Consider the following 15181-nt stretch of genomic DNA (forward strand, 5'->3'; position numbering starts at 1 on the left):
AGTGTTAAAGCAACAGTTCACCCAAATACAGATATGCAGATAGGTTCTGTGTGATATTGTGAGGTTTCCAGTCTGTTATGATCTTCTTTGTTTCCTGGCTAAATGGGTATTGTTTTATGGATCAGAAATGTACATATGAAAAATAGGGATGCTCTGGATTTTTGGGGCCAATACCTATCACACATGATCAGCCAATTTTGATTCAGATAGTTTATTATTATTATTATTATTATTATTATTATTATTATTGTTATTATTATTATTATTAATCTAGACAAATGTTTCTCTTTGATAAAAACTGTAACTGCTGTCTCTTTTTAAGAGTGGTGTTCTACATTGTTGATTGATTGATACTTTATTGTCACCCAGGGCTGGAATTTTTTGTGCATCAACAGCAGCTCCACTTGTAACAGCACGTAACAAAAAGGCAATTAGAAAGCACTTTCATTTACATAACACCACAATCGCTGGGGACAATACTCTACTACTGCAGATATCAGGGCACTTCAGCATACATTTGATCTGGGATTGCATTCTTCATTTAACTTTAGGACTGACTGATACACAAAAGAGGGTTTCAGTCTGACTGTACTGAAACGTGGAACCCTGTAGGGAGTTAGAGACAATGAGACACACACACACACACACACACACACACAGGAACACACTGCAGAACACTCATAATCACAGAAGCAAAAAATAAGAGCAGAATTTGTTTCCCAGTGCCATAAGACCTGAGACATCTGAGAAAATAAATTCTTTGTTTGGGTCAAGGTCAACAAGGTATTTCCAGGATAACAGATGATCAATCATTACACCCAAGTATTTATATGAAAATACCTGCATGATTTTTCATTATGAATAACGACAGGAACGTTGTAGGAATCAGGAGGTAAACTGAAGACATTTCCCTCTGTTTTCTCTGTGTTTATCTCAAAAGCAATACTGTCACTCCATTCTACCACTTTATTTAAGCCATTTTGGTGCATTTCAGGGTTTTCTGTATAACTTAGCAGCGATATTAAGGCTGTATCATCAGCATACTTCAGAATTTATTGTGCAATGTAATATATTGTGCAACAATTGCCAGTATTGAGAGTAGAGAGCATGGCTGAACTCACACAACCCCGTGGGGCACTGACATGGGTCGTGATGGGAGATGAAATGGTGTTGTTCACCTTCACAATCTGAGCTCTATCGGTGAGACCAGACGGATACCAGTGAATCCCAATATGGATTCAGTTCTAGCTTAATTATGTTTGACACCAGAATGTCCGATTGTTTTGTGTTTAATGCCGATGAAAAATCTAGAAAGAGGGCTCTATGGACTGCTGAAAGATGTGTTGCCAGCTCAGTTGTAGTATAAGGCAAATGCCAAGTAACACATTTCGAATTTGGTAGGCTTTTTAAATTTAAAACAAAAAGAAGTCAAATTGGACAATACATCATAGTAACAATTTTGTCTTTTTGATTTTTGACACAGGTTGGTACTGTCCTGCCTATAATTACTGCTACATATCACCATGAACAGTCTTTCAAATGATCACCACTTTACTCTCTATTTATCTGCATAGACGACAAAACATTCATCAACAATTAAAATTACAGTGATTAACATTTTTCCTTGTGACTTCCCTGTTTGGCTCACTGTGTTCTGTTTTGTATGACCAGAAGCTCTATTCAGATTGATTAAACTTCCAGGCTTCCAGCCAGAGACAGGATGATTTAATCCCGTGTCAGCTAGGCTAGCGGCTAACAGCTAGCTTCCATCACCACCGCAGCAGCGGGAGGAGCAGCCAAGTGGTGTCTCCTGTTAGTTTAGTTTTTCATCACAGTCATCGCCAGCTGATTGAAACTGGCTGTGGTTCCTACATCTAAAGGTTGGAAACAACTGGCCTCAGGCGGTCAGGACTTCAGGAGAGGCAAGGCTTGGGTAACCCTGCACAGATCCATAATCATAGGTCGGTTTTCCAGATTAGCCAATTTGGAGACCAACGAGCGAGTCATCATCAACCGATTCAAATCTATTGGAGCATCCTTAATGAAAAGCTCAACAGCAACAGCTTTTTCCAAAAACAATGACATAGTTTACGGCTCACGGCGGTTAAGAGTTTCTCAGGGAACAATTTTCTAGTGAAGAGCATCAGCAAGCTGTATTCATCTGCCCCCAATAAGTAGATACATTTTGCCAGTGTGCTCAGGCAGGAAGAGCATGTAAATACATTTTTGATGCTTTAACATCCACAAAGCAATACCCATCCAGCCCCACTGTTTTGCAGAAACAAGGAAGATTGCAGCAGACTTGAAACCCTCACTAAATCACACAGAAACTATCTAAATTGATATATTTTCTTGTGTTTCGGATGAAGTGGTCCTTTAAAAAGGAGACACTCCAGCGACAGAGACAGAAGGATGATGATGGCATGAAGGAGCAGCAGGAAGACAGAGGAGTGGAGGGGTACAGAGCCTGGCTGAAGGGAAGACTCACAAAAGTCAGGGAGATGGAGCGGCTGAGGGGTAGAGGAGGCGATAAGGCGCAGAAGAGGAGAGGTTATGGAAGGACTTAGATAGACTCAGACAGATATGCTGTATGGGCCTACAGAGAGAGGGCTTGCAGGTAAGCTATTAGACATGGCTGACTGCCTGCTGTGGGCTCTCAGCAGGCTGTATGTGAAGCTGTTGGATTGGTTAGTGAGAGAAAGCGGGGGGCAGGAGAAGGTAACTCACCAGGTGGACACGGTACATGATGCTGATGCCAAGGGTCATGAAGGGCTTGGAGAAGTCAATGACCTTCTCACGCTCTGCTGTGATGGTAAGGCCTGCAACTGCCAGGTCAGCTTTCTGAAACATACAGAGATGGGAGCATGTGCATATAAACACACACAGATGTATTCAGACACATACACACAAAGGCATGGCCATATAGAGGCACCCCAGTGACAGTATAGAAAGGAAGATACACCATCCTCAAGAATATCTTGAATCCACAACCAGGTGGTGACAATAATGGTATAATTATGGTAACTCTGTAAAAGATTGTTTTTTCTTTTAGAATTCTGAACAGGAGAAATGAAGCAGATGGAGGTTCAAAGAGACATTAGCAAACGTTAGCTAAAATTAGCAAACACGCTAAAAATAAAATCCGGTTTTGCTTTGGATGTGGATTTAAACTCAGGTCTCTGACGGGAAAGTCCATGTGTTAGACCTCCACCAGCCCACCTGCCTCCTCATGTGGACTCTGTCACTCTCATGTCATGTCATGTCACTTTACTGCTCTTTCATACAATCATGTGTTTTTCATGCCTCAGTGACACACAATGTCACTCTAACACACTTTCCTCTGGTGGACCGATGCCTCGATTACATGCTTTGCCTTGATATTGGACTGGCTCAACACTGCCCCCAATGCTCAAAAAACTGCACTGCATTTCTCCTGTCACTAGCTGCCGTCAGGCTCTCTCTGCAGGCTTTGGACATTCTGTTATGCTAAAACTGCAAATGAGTTCGCCACTGCCTCCAGGTTGTTTGAGGCCAGTAATAGAGGGCTTGTCTCTACTTATGTCTGCTGATAGGCACACAAAGACTGGTGATGTTGGTGGTGTTACATGAATTATTCAATTAATTGCTCAACTGTGTGTTTTGGAGAATTCATGCCCCAATGTCACTGCTGCCTCTGGCCAACTGGTGATAAAACCTTTCGACAAAATTTCATTCAAATCTGTTTGATGTTTTTTAGTCATCCTGCTTACAGACAAACATCTATAATGATGTAAAAACATAACCCTGTCCAATAGTGCTGCTGGAATTATAAATGAAACGCTTAAAAAGAAGCTGAGAAGTGGGCTACTATTTCATAATTGCCCTACTATACCCAATAACCCCTTTGTATGTCCATAACGCTATCTGTGCTGAGGATAATCCAGTCTTGGCACTGTGCATAGGCTATGTGTGTGTGTGTGTGTATGTGTGTGTGTGTGTGTGTGTGTGTGTGTGTGTGTGTGTGTGTGTGTGTGTGTGTGTGTGTGTGTGTGTGTGTGCGTGTATGGCACCAGAGAGCTTTGGGCAGCCATTGTGCCAGGCCAAGAGAACTCTGTCAAGACAAATCATTTGAAAAAGCAGCCAGTCAGCCAGTGGTACAGTATATCACACACACACACACACACACACACACACACACACACACACACACACACACACACACACACACACACAGGAATGGACAATGTACATTGAATACTAGATGGCTCCCCAGTAATAATACAGACCAGCAAAGTGCAACTGCAAGGGATTTTTCATCTCCCCGAGGAACAAGGAATCAAAGCAACAATGCATTGCTCTTTGTCCTTTGCAGGAGGACTAACAGGATTGGAGAGAGTGAGAGGAATGGGAGGATGAGAGGGAGGAGAGGTGAACCCTACTGCTGCGCTGCAGATGCCACTCAAAATCCACAACCTACAGTTTCTCTGTTTCTATCTCGAGGCTCCCAGTCTGCTTCAAGAAGACAGCGGAAGGAAAGAGAGAGACGGCTGGAGAGAGAGAGACGGAGAGGAGGGGGCATCTACACAAAAGGACCTTCTTAACACAGGCCTATATTTTATTGTAATTTAAAACCTTTAAATCAACAATTGCTCCTTGAAATTCATCAGCGGTGTAATTTTGACCAATCAAGGCGTGGAGGCAGGAGCTGTTCCCAGTGGTTAGACAGGAAAAGATGTTGACAGGGGCCCTAGCTGATTATTATTTCTGGATTGGCAGTGCAGGAGAGTCACAGTCATTCATTTGTTCTTTTAATGCAGGCAGACAAAGAAACTCGGGGAGGAAAAAGAAGAGTTGCAATGCTTTTCAAACAATTTAGTGTTCTATCTAATTCATTCTGTACCTAAAATAAAATAAATAAATAAATAAATATGAACCTTTACCAAATTTTAAAGTCAAATGTAAGGTAAACATGATGCAAATCGCAAATATAAACAGCATAACGCTTCATGTTGAATTCACATACACAGCATCCCCTGTGATCAACCAATCGGTGTGGGCAACCTCACATACAATTGACAGTTGAGATTCTTAAGCAGGTATGCAATGCCTATGCAGTGACCTTTTTCAAATATGTGTCAAATAGAGTCAGTTTTCCTGCAGAGTCCATTTCATTAAAGTATCAAATGCCCAAAGGCACAATTAGCTTTTTTGTGTTTAATACAAAAGTAACACATTTTTGCTTCAGCAGATATTTTGACATAAACTGATACATGTGCCTCTTTCATATTTCTGAACTGAAGTGAATTGCTTTGACCTCCTCAGACCAAGTTGTGAGGGAGTTCACTGAGAAGCTGATATGTTGTAACTTTGATTCAAGGGCAGAGCTTGTTCAGGAGCAGTATTAATTTTCAGTCTTTTGACTAAAATTAGTTTTAGTCATGTTTTAGTCATCTGACTTATTGCTGGTTTTAGACCAGTTTTAGTTGACAAAATCACTAAAATTTTTAGTCTCATTTTAGTCAAATGCATTTTTGTGATTTTTAAACATATGGCAGTCTACTAATAACATATTTGTCCTGTCTTGTTTTTTTTTTGTTTGATTTTTTTGGCATTTTCTGCTTTATTTGACAGTCACAGTGTAGACAGACAGGAAGGGCGGGGGAGAGAGAGAGGATAACATGCAGCAAGGGGCCTGAGGTCAGATACGAATCCCGGTTGCTGCGATTGGGACTAAGCCCTGGTACATGGTGCACACTCTTTACTGGTGAGCCACCGGTAAAGAAACCAAAAACCAAACATACATGTTGTCATAGCTGTTATTATCTAGGACCTATTCATAGCTTGTTTCGTCTCATCTTCACCATGGAAACAAAGGCTGCTGCCGAACATTTTTTGTCATCGTCTTTGTTGACGAAATTAACAGATCAGGATATACAATACAGGAGCAGAGCTCAGCTTCGTCCTCCCCCACCGACACTGTGTGTGTTTGTACAATAAGTTCAGAATCAGCCTGGGTTAGAGAGCCTCCCCATATGAAAAACTGATCCTCAGGCGCTTTCCTGCACAATATTTTATTGTATTTGTTGGCTTACAGCTTTTTCCTGACAAATTCCCTGTGGGTGGGAAAGCTTGCATATTTAGTCTCCACCTGAGCCACAGTCCAAGCCCCTGCCTCTGCATGTCAGAGCGCTGCAACAGCTTGTTGCTAGACTTCCCTTCAAGCTAAAAGAGCACTGACTGAGTGAGCAGTGGGATAGAGAAATATGATTTCGATGATTACCTTCCACAACAAAACAATTTGTTTTGTACAGATGCAGAAAATAAATGATTTAACAGTATTCATGGGCATGATTTATGCCAATATATCTAAACCATGGTCATGGCTTTTGACATCTTAAACTAGTGGCTTCTATTTTGCCACTATGCAGGGATGCAGCTCATATGCCAACACTGTCCCAAGCTGACTGGTACAAAAAAGGGCATAATTAATGTAATATTTCAAAAATGTGACAAGCATGTCTTCAGTAACAGCCTGCTTAAAGTGACTAGCACTAGACATTTGGTGATGTGTTTTACCTCAAGCCCCAATGTCAGTCTTTGTCTCTGCATTAATTAGTGCATTCCTCTTGCGTTTCTGCCCTGACACACATTCCTGACTCAGACCTAACATAACATGTACTGCTGCCCTCGCCTCAGCCCCAAACTTTGCCCTTCCACCTCCAATCGCCTCTCCTCGAGCCTCGCTTCATCTTCCTCTCTCCATTGTTTGAAAGTCTGATCCGCATGCTCCCGGCCCCGGAAGGCAGCCCACGCACAGGGAACAACCATCCAGGCAATTTCAACAAAGAAAGTCGCTTATCCTTTGAAATATGAACACAGAGTCGTAACAACTAATGAAATATTTATGTGGCCATAGAATATTAATATTGATTGCTGGACTTCTCTGTCTGCCTGCTTTTATGCTTTCTACTACAGCTCAAAAAACAATCTAGTAAGTTGGATATTCAGTATGGCATTGCTAGTCTGTCTGCCCCTGTCCTACCATGCTGGTTTCCACTTTCATTCAATCATATCATGCTAACCAGGTAAAAAGGACAGAAAAAGCACAAAAGGAGAAAAAAATCAAAAGCTGTGACTATAAGAGATGAATAAAACATTAGCTTTGAAGTTTCTGTATGTGGCATTTGACATTACCTGAAGAGTTGAGTCTGCCGTTCTGTTTCTCTTTGCAGCTATGTCTCCATTTTCCACTAACTGCATTGCATTGTGGATGAAGGGGCATAGATAGATTTTGGGCTGAACAGCCTCCGGTCTGTCTGACTTTAACTTCAGCTTGTCTGACACCTGTCCAACTGATCACCCTCACATAGTGAAATTTTCTTCAGAGTCTGAGGCTCACTGGTAGTGACACAGGCTCCTGTTATCCTGACTAACCCCTGGCATCCTCTCTTACTGTTACCAACTGGATCTGCTCATATCCTTTCATCTTATGCATTTCATCAGCAAGCGTGGCCGTTTCTTACTTTTCTCTCACAATCTGTCTCTCTGTTCAGCCACCCTTTCCATTCCTCTTACCTCCTTTCTAAGCCTTAAACCAAACATCAAACCACCAGACGTCCCCCATCCCATGACAAATCACACTTTTAAGCACGCGCACCCCCTTAAATTTTGTCCACCCCTTCATCAACTCTCTTGCCGAGCCCCTCTCTTGCTCATGTATCTGTCAGAGACACATGTAAGGTTTTACCATGGGCCTTCTGAAGGTCAGCCAGCCAGCCAGAGGTAACTTCCAGGGGGGGCAGGCTGTGACAATAATAAGAGCAGGCACTCCGTGCTTTATGTCCTTAATGGCCTTGCCCTCCATTAGCCCACAGAATTAAGACAGATCACTTCTTGAGATTGACTTCCTCCCTCTCTCCTTGCACTTGCTCCATCTCCTGTTCCTTCCCCCTCTTATCCCTTCCACCACTCTTACACAACTTTATCTGCCTGTTAACAGCTCCATGCAGCGTGGCTGGGAGACTGCGAGACCTCACTCAGAGATTTAACACCGACAACATAGACTCTGATTCAGAAATAAAGTGTGTTAAGGTCACCTCAGAAGGCTTTAGGAAAGGAGCCAACAGGAAACAAGCCACCAACAAGCCATGACTGTTTTAGAAAATACAACGCTTAAGCTGAAAAGGCCAACTGCCAAGTAAGAGGAAAAAAATGAGTGCTTGACATGGAGGGGAAATCTGCGAGTTGAATCCTGCAGCTGCTCAGCTGTACCTGTGTGTTTACATGTATGAATTGGTGCATTCACATAAATATAAACGTAATCATTATCACAATACAAAAATGTTAATTTTACCTAGTCATTTAGTTTCATATTGAGTCTTAAAATCTTTTTTTTTTTGTTAAAACAACTGATTCCGTCTGTCAGTGGGATGAGATAATCCCACTTATTTCCAGAATTTCCATAAATCAGAAGTCGCTACTTTTTCTTGATTCTAGTTGGCTGATTTGACTTATTCTGCCTTGTTTCAACATATTTATCTTTACGTGTTCCCAGAAACAATCTTGAAACAAGTTACACTGCATTGGAAACAGGTGGGATTCTCTCCTCTTACTGGCAGATTTTATTATTGTTTACCTTGTTTTTTTCAGTATAACTTGTTCACAGCTGGCTCACATATGAGTATGCACCCATGTTATTACCAACTTACCCTCGAGATGAGCTCTCCGACCATGCCCGTCCACGTCCCGTTGGCACCAGGAACCCCGTACACCCCGTCCCCCACCAGCCGGATGCGATACTTGAACTTGAGGATGTCTGCCAACTCCTTCAGCATGTCCACACAGAAGCCTTCGTACCGCTCATTCCCCTCCAGCTCCTGGTAGTTCTGGCGCAGCATCACATACGGATTCTCCTGAAAAACAACCACAGTCGGATTATGAACACTTACAAGAGTGAGTGGTGGCTTGAAGCTGGATCTCCATATTTATAAGATGCACTAAAAAATGACAGAGTCTTAGCTCTTTTCAGAGTAGAGCATTTGTGACAGCAGCAGTGCAGGTTATAGATATTGTAGATTTAAGTTGACAGCCAGATTGTTATACTGTTACCGGAGATGTCATTTATACTATATTCACAGTCTGGATAGTCTGGAAACTGCATTTTACTGTTGAATACAACAGGCTTTATAGAGTGTAACTGAATATTTTACAAGGTGCAAACAGGAGGAATAGAGGTGACATCCCGTATGTATTTTGGAGGTCATAGTTCATAACAGCTTTACTGTCTGCTATGGAAACTGTGATTGCTGGTTTTGAAGAGAAGCCAGTCAGCTACTAAAATTAAACACAGACAGGTACATACTCATCTGTTCTCTCCAGCAAAACTTGGCTGGGAAACAAATGCACTTTCACTCGGCGTCACACACGGCTGCTTCTCCACATGCACAAGTGTGGACACACACCCTCACACACACGCCCACACACGCACGCACACACACAAAGATCTCTATCCTGCACCTCCAACACCATATTTACAACCTCTGTCTTTGAGCGAACCAACACTGTGTTCAGCTGTTTATTTATGTCTTGTTTTGTCATTATGTTGATGTAGTAGGATGACTTAAACAACCCCACAATGATGAATTTTTCAGCCACCTGTATGTGTTATTTTTAAAGTAATGCGACTGTCAAACTGGTGAGCTCAGGCTCCACTATATCATAAAGAAGACAGCACGTTCTGACACCTTGCCATTGCATTTTCCCTGCACTCAGCTTGTGAAATGAGCAAATTCGACTTTAAGCTGTAGCAAACTTGGCATGAATTTCTGTGCGGATTATTTGCACAAAACTTTAGAAAATAAGATTTTGTGAGTTGTAATGAAAGCTTGCACAACAGGGTAGCAACTGTTTTTCCCCATTTAGAATTTTACCTTTAATGTGAAACACAAAATTAGCCACAGAAACAGAGTCTCCTGGGTAAATAAACAATACAAAAAGATAAAATCATCTATATTCAGTATTATATAATACTGTATTCTGATCAGTGATCCCAACCAGGAATAAAATACTGCTCAATAGTTGCTGAAATGATCCAATGTTTGTATAAAATCAGGCTCTGAAGCTCAGTGATTGGCCCTTTTTTGTGGCTATGCACTGAGGAACTTGTTCATTTAACATTAATTTTTTTTTTTTTTTTTGTACACAGTTTTTGACTTTTGTTCAATGAACGTGAATTATTTCAATGTAGTTGCTATTTGTTTATACTGACAATACTGATTGGTGGAGTTTGTTGCCCATCCTGTGTTTTAAATGCTCCAACTGGCAGTCACGTAACACTACATTTGGGAAAACAAATGGGATTTTTACTTTCAAAAACATATGTAACCCCAGACACTTCAAAACTCTGTCACAAAAGGAAATATCCAATTTGGAGTTTTCATGATTACTATCCATGTTTACTATCTTAGTAAACATGGAGTACTTTTGTCTGTTGGCAGCATTCAGGCCTTCAGAGATCAATGTAAAATTGAAAAGCAACACAAACTAAAGAATGGGGCTGTTTTTCACTGTACTCAATGTGAATTCTCGCTCTCCCTCTGAGGCGTTTATGCATGGGTATTGCACAAATCCTTCGCTGCACTGGTATGAAATTTCTTTGACCTGCATGGGCCTTTTGACATCAGATTCCAATCAATAACAAGTCACAGCATTGCAGTTCTCCATTCTTAAAAACAGAGACAACAGAAATGAAATGAAGTTCAATCCCTACCCCCAACCCCCTCCAAAAAAAAAAAAAAGTTGTTTTCTTCACTGCACACAAAAAGCTTAGTGCGAGTAACTGCAGACTTTGAGAGTGGAGTCACGTATGTAGTCAGCCATTTAAAGCCCCTGTGACAGTTTTAAGGAAGACAAAGCGCACACTCTTATGTGGCATGTAGCAGGGTGCAGTATTTTAAGCCAGAGGAACTGAAATTGTTTTGTCATCCTCGCAGCTGGATATGCTGTTTTGTGTGGTGGCTGGCTGACTGGAGATTGATTTGCCTCACAGTGGAAGCCACAAAAAAGGGCTGTTACACTGAAATTTGGAACATTGTGGAATTTGGAGCACATCAGGTGGCGCGACAACTGTTGTCATAGCAACAGTTGGTTGCACCTGTAGCTCAGAAATGATGGGGGGTGGTGAGAGAGGTTGTTTTGATACCTGGTTGCTCAGTCTGCCCTTTTACTTTTCCCATCACTAAACAGTAGCACTCAGTCTCCTGTTCTTATTAGAGTGTAAGACTGAGTAAGAATGAGATATTAATGAGAATAAAACGAAAACTGTGTGCGAAAGCCTGATCAGTTCATCCTTTCTATTATGGATTTATTGAATCCAACCAGGCTTATTGATCCATTACGCAGGCACGCTGTAAAGCAACAGTAGGCTACAATTTACAGCAGAAGCAAAAGGAGAGTAAGAGAGAGAGAAGGCAGAGAGAGAGAAAGAAAGAGGGTGAGATAGCTGAAATGGTGCTAAATGTACACCTCACATATGGTATACAGCAACAAGACATCACAAATTGTCTTGAGAAAGGCCTGCAGACTGAAACATCAATTTACTGCAGATATAATCAGTGCATGAAAGCATTCAGTCTCTTTTCCCTTTTTTGATCAACTCTATACATGTAAACCCCTCCATCTGTTCATTAGCTCTTTAAAGCAGCCGCGCATGTCAGTTCAGTGGCCTGATGTGACACCTCTTGCTTCAGCATGCACGAGGCACAATATAAACGCTAATTTCATAGCTCACAGACTGCTGTAGCTTTTCAAGCACCGACTTGCAGTCAAGCCAAGTTGAGCCAGGAGCTTTCCCTCTCCTTCACTTTTCTGTCAAAATCGGCTTATTAAAGAAGTTTGCTTTCACAGAGGACTATGTACATTACTCCTGCGGGCCTGGAGACAGGGAGGAAATGAGGAAACAAACACACCTGCAAGATTCAGTTAATTTGTCTTCTGATCAACCGGGCTGAGGGCGAGCAGCATGTGTGAATGCATATGTGTGTGTGTCCTTCTGCAACACCTAATTAAATGGCGACTGTAATTCCCTTTCCTGCCTGACTTGTTGACTGATGTGCATGAGGAAGGATAAAACTATTCTATATTTGTAAGAAATGGCCCCTGCCATTAGGAAGCAAAGCCTCTCGGATCGGGGCTGGAAAATGCAACCTCTGTCTCGCTCCGTACCTCCCTCCCTCTGTGTTGACCTGGTTAAGTACAGACAAATAACATTAGACCTAGTGCACAACCATCAATCACACCAATAAAAACCCATCAGGAATCAATAACACAGCGTCTGACTGACTGATATCAAACCCACAGGTTTCTCCTTTCTCGTTCTTCTTTTTTCGTCATTTTGCTTTAATCCCCCTCTCTTTCTCTGCACGCTCTTTAGGTTTTAATAAAAATGGCGGGTCAAAGGCAGCAAATAAAACCCTCTATTAATCAGACATGTGCTGGGCTGAAGAAAGGGAAATACGATGGCTATGAAATGCTGATCTATTTGGTGCACATAGTCCTCACCTCTCCAGAAACTTCCACCAAACACTCACAAAGTGAAACAACCACTTCACCTGGAATCCTCTGTGAAGTAGAGAGCAAAATTATATAAAAACTATATAAAAGTATGAAAAGTCTATACTAAGGTATAAAAGCGCTGTCTTCCGTGAAGGCAAAATCACAAAGAAATCCTATCTACCTTCTTTTGCACACCGCAGCAAAACAGCAATAAAGCTATGAGTCTGAAGCTATAAAGAAATGCAGACTTTTTAAAACAGGCTCTTATTCCCAGGCCATGTGGAGTCTGGGTGCGGACTGATAACTTTGGTGGAACAAGCACACACTTACATGTGCACAACACACACGCGCACACGCAAATACGAACACTGTGCCAGATGCGACTTAACACAACACAGCGGAGTTTCCCCTTTTTAAACCTCAGGGTGTTCAAGGTGTCTTCGCACAACCTTCCTTGCTTCCCTCTTCAGCAATCCAATTTTTTTTCCCCCTCTTTTCTTAAAAATGTGCTCTCCAGAGTCAAGCAAACTGGCAGCTGAGATATATAATTTTCTCACAGGGCTTAGCAGTGCTGTTTGAAAAGGAGCCATAGAAGCTCTGACAATATTCAGAAAATACTAGGTCACTGGGAAAAAGGTGCTGGTCAAGTCAATTTTTAATAAAGCACTTTCAGCAAACAACTTTTGTGTTTTACAGAAAATAAATAACATAAAATACAAATGAATACACAAAGATGAAATGAAAAAACAACAAGAGAAGTGCATCAACTGCAAAATGGGGATGGATCGTCTGTGTGTGTGTGTGTGTGTGTGTGTGTCTACATACTTGTAAATTCATGTGCACATACCTGAGTGCCTCTGTGTCTGTGTGCAAATCTGGTTCTGTGTCTCTGCTTTTATCAGTCTGTGCTGTGCACTCTTGAATTCCCACCAAGACGTGTGTGATTGGATAGCAGAGCAATGGAAATAAGAGACTGACTGCAAAGAAGTCGAAAAAGGTAAAAGGATGCCTCGTAAAGTGGGAGTCAAAGGCAGGTTTCGAGCTGTAATGAGTAAATCAGTCTTAAGGCTGGATTTTGATACTGAGTCTGACTCCCTAACAATGGAAGGAAGCAGCTCTAAAAGGGAAGCATAGGGAAGGCTCGTCTCCATTTGTTTTCTTTCAATTATAGGAGAATAATAGGGAGTGCTGCACTGTGTCAGTGGTGATTATGGGTAGGCTTTCAGAACATAAAAAAAATCAGTGATACATCCAGACACAAGACTATGTAATGATTTGTAAGTTAGAAGTAACAAATGTAGGCATTTACTGTACAGTGAGCCAGAGAGGAGAGACTGTGAAAAATCTCTCCCATTACTTTTATTATTACTCATATGCCCATTCTAACCTTGAAATCATAAATGGGGCCAGAGGTCTGTCTCAAAAGGTAATAGGATGCCGGTCTCCGGTATATTAACTGTAATGGTGTGGCTATTGAAACAAGCTATTGCAGTTGATACTTTTCTATCTATTGCAGCACTAAAAACAGTGCTGCTCTTGGCATTTATGCACTGCAGGTATAACTGACTTAATATGCAAACCAAGGCAATCTAATCTGCATTGCATAGGAATAACAAGTATCTCTGAAGGCAGGTATTTACCTGTACAAGGAAAGGTTAATAAAACATCCACAAATATACTGGGTCTCTACTGCTGCAGGTGGTCTGATGTACATGTAGTAGAGAAGAATTAAATCATATCCAATAAGCTGATCTTGTGCACGTGGATGTACATACACGACTTTCCTGCTTAAAGACTCATCGAGTAGTGTGCAACTGTGGAATACAGGAAACTGATAAAAATGCACATTTGTGTAGAGAATAAAGAGAAAAATAAATAGAACTCATCTTCTATCAGTACGTTTTGATTTGATGGGCACGAATTGGTGAGATTAAAGGAGAGGTCAAGACCTTGAATGTGATTGCAAAGAGGAGGTAACGTTTTGTCCAGCCAAATAGAACCACTTGAAAAAATAACTTGGCTCTCAAACACTGAGCCTTACACAACCGCAATGCCAGTCACCTGGGATCAGAAAGAGCTGAAAATACAGAGCTGAAAACAGACGTCAAGCTCCTTCCGAGCATAGAGAACACAGAGAAAGTGCCTTTGCAATATCACAAAAATAACTTAAAACAACATAGCCAAAAGGATTTTATCTATAGGAAGCAAAGCGTAGCCTTTTTATTACTTCAGTGAGGCTACTGGAGGTATAAAGATATTATTTTGCTAACACCTAAACCAGTGCCTGTAACAAACTCAGCCAGTGATTACAAACACAGGGAGTGTGGCCCAGCAGTGAAGTGATAATCAATTCTGCGGCTGCTTTTTTCTGGAGCTGTTTGTGAAATTGAAGTGGGAAGGTGACAGCCATGCGTAGGTGTAATGAAACTGCTCTCTAAAGGCCAGGTGAGCATGTCAAGAAACTTCACACATGCACGGACACACATACACACATACGGCGGGGAAGAGCGTGCACCAACTATACTAGACTATACACACAAACGGGTACATTTGTATCAGCACATATATACAAAAGTGCACACACATGCACATGCACACGCTCATGCACACACACATAAACACACACACGCACACAGACACCCTCCCAGGC

General features: G+C 41.6%; 1 protein-coding gene across 1 annotated transcript in view; it reads right to left on the minus strand.

The window, feature by feature from the left end:
• grik4 (glutamate receptor, ionotropic, kainate 4) overlaps positions 1 to 15181 on the minus strand; it is a 180982-nt gene that overhangs the window by 17604 nt on the left and 148197 nt on the right. Inside the window, exons 11-12 of the mRNA XM_030066859.1 lie at positions 8688 to 8891; positions 2728 to 2841 (exon numbers count right to left, since the gene is read on the minus strand). Coding sequence (XP_029922719.1) covers positions 2728 to 2841; positions 8688 to 8891 — 318 coding nt within the window. The remainder of the gene's footprint in view (positions 1 to 2727; positions 2842 to 8687; positions 8892 to 15181) is intronic.

Source organism: Myripristis murdjan, chromosome 13 (assembly GCF_902150065.1).
Source record: "Myripristis murdjan chromosome 13, fMyrMur1.1, whole genome shotgun sequence".
In the NCBI taxonomy this organism is placed as follows: Eukaryota; Metazoa; Chordata; class Actinopteri; order Holocentriformes; family Holocentridae; genus Myripristis; species Myripristis murdjan.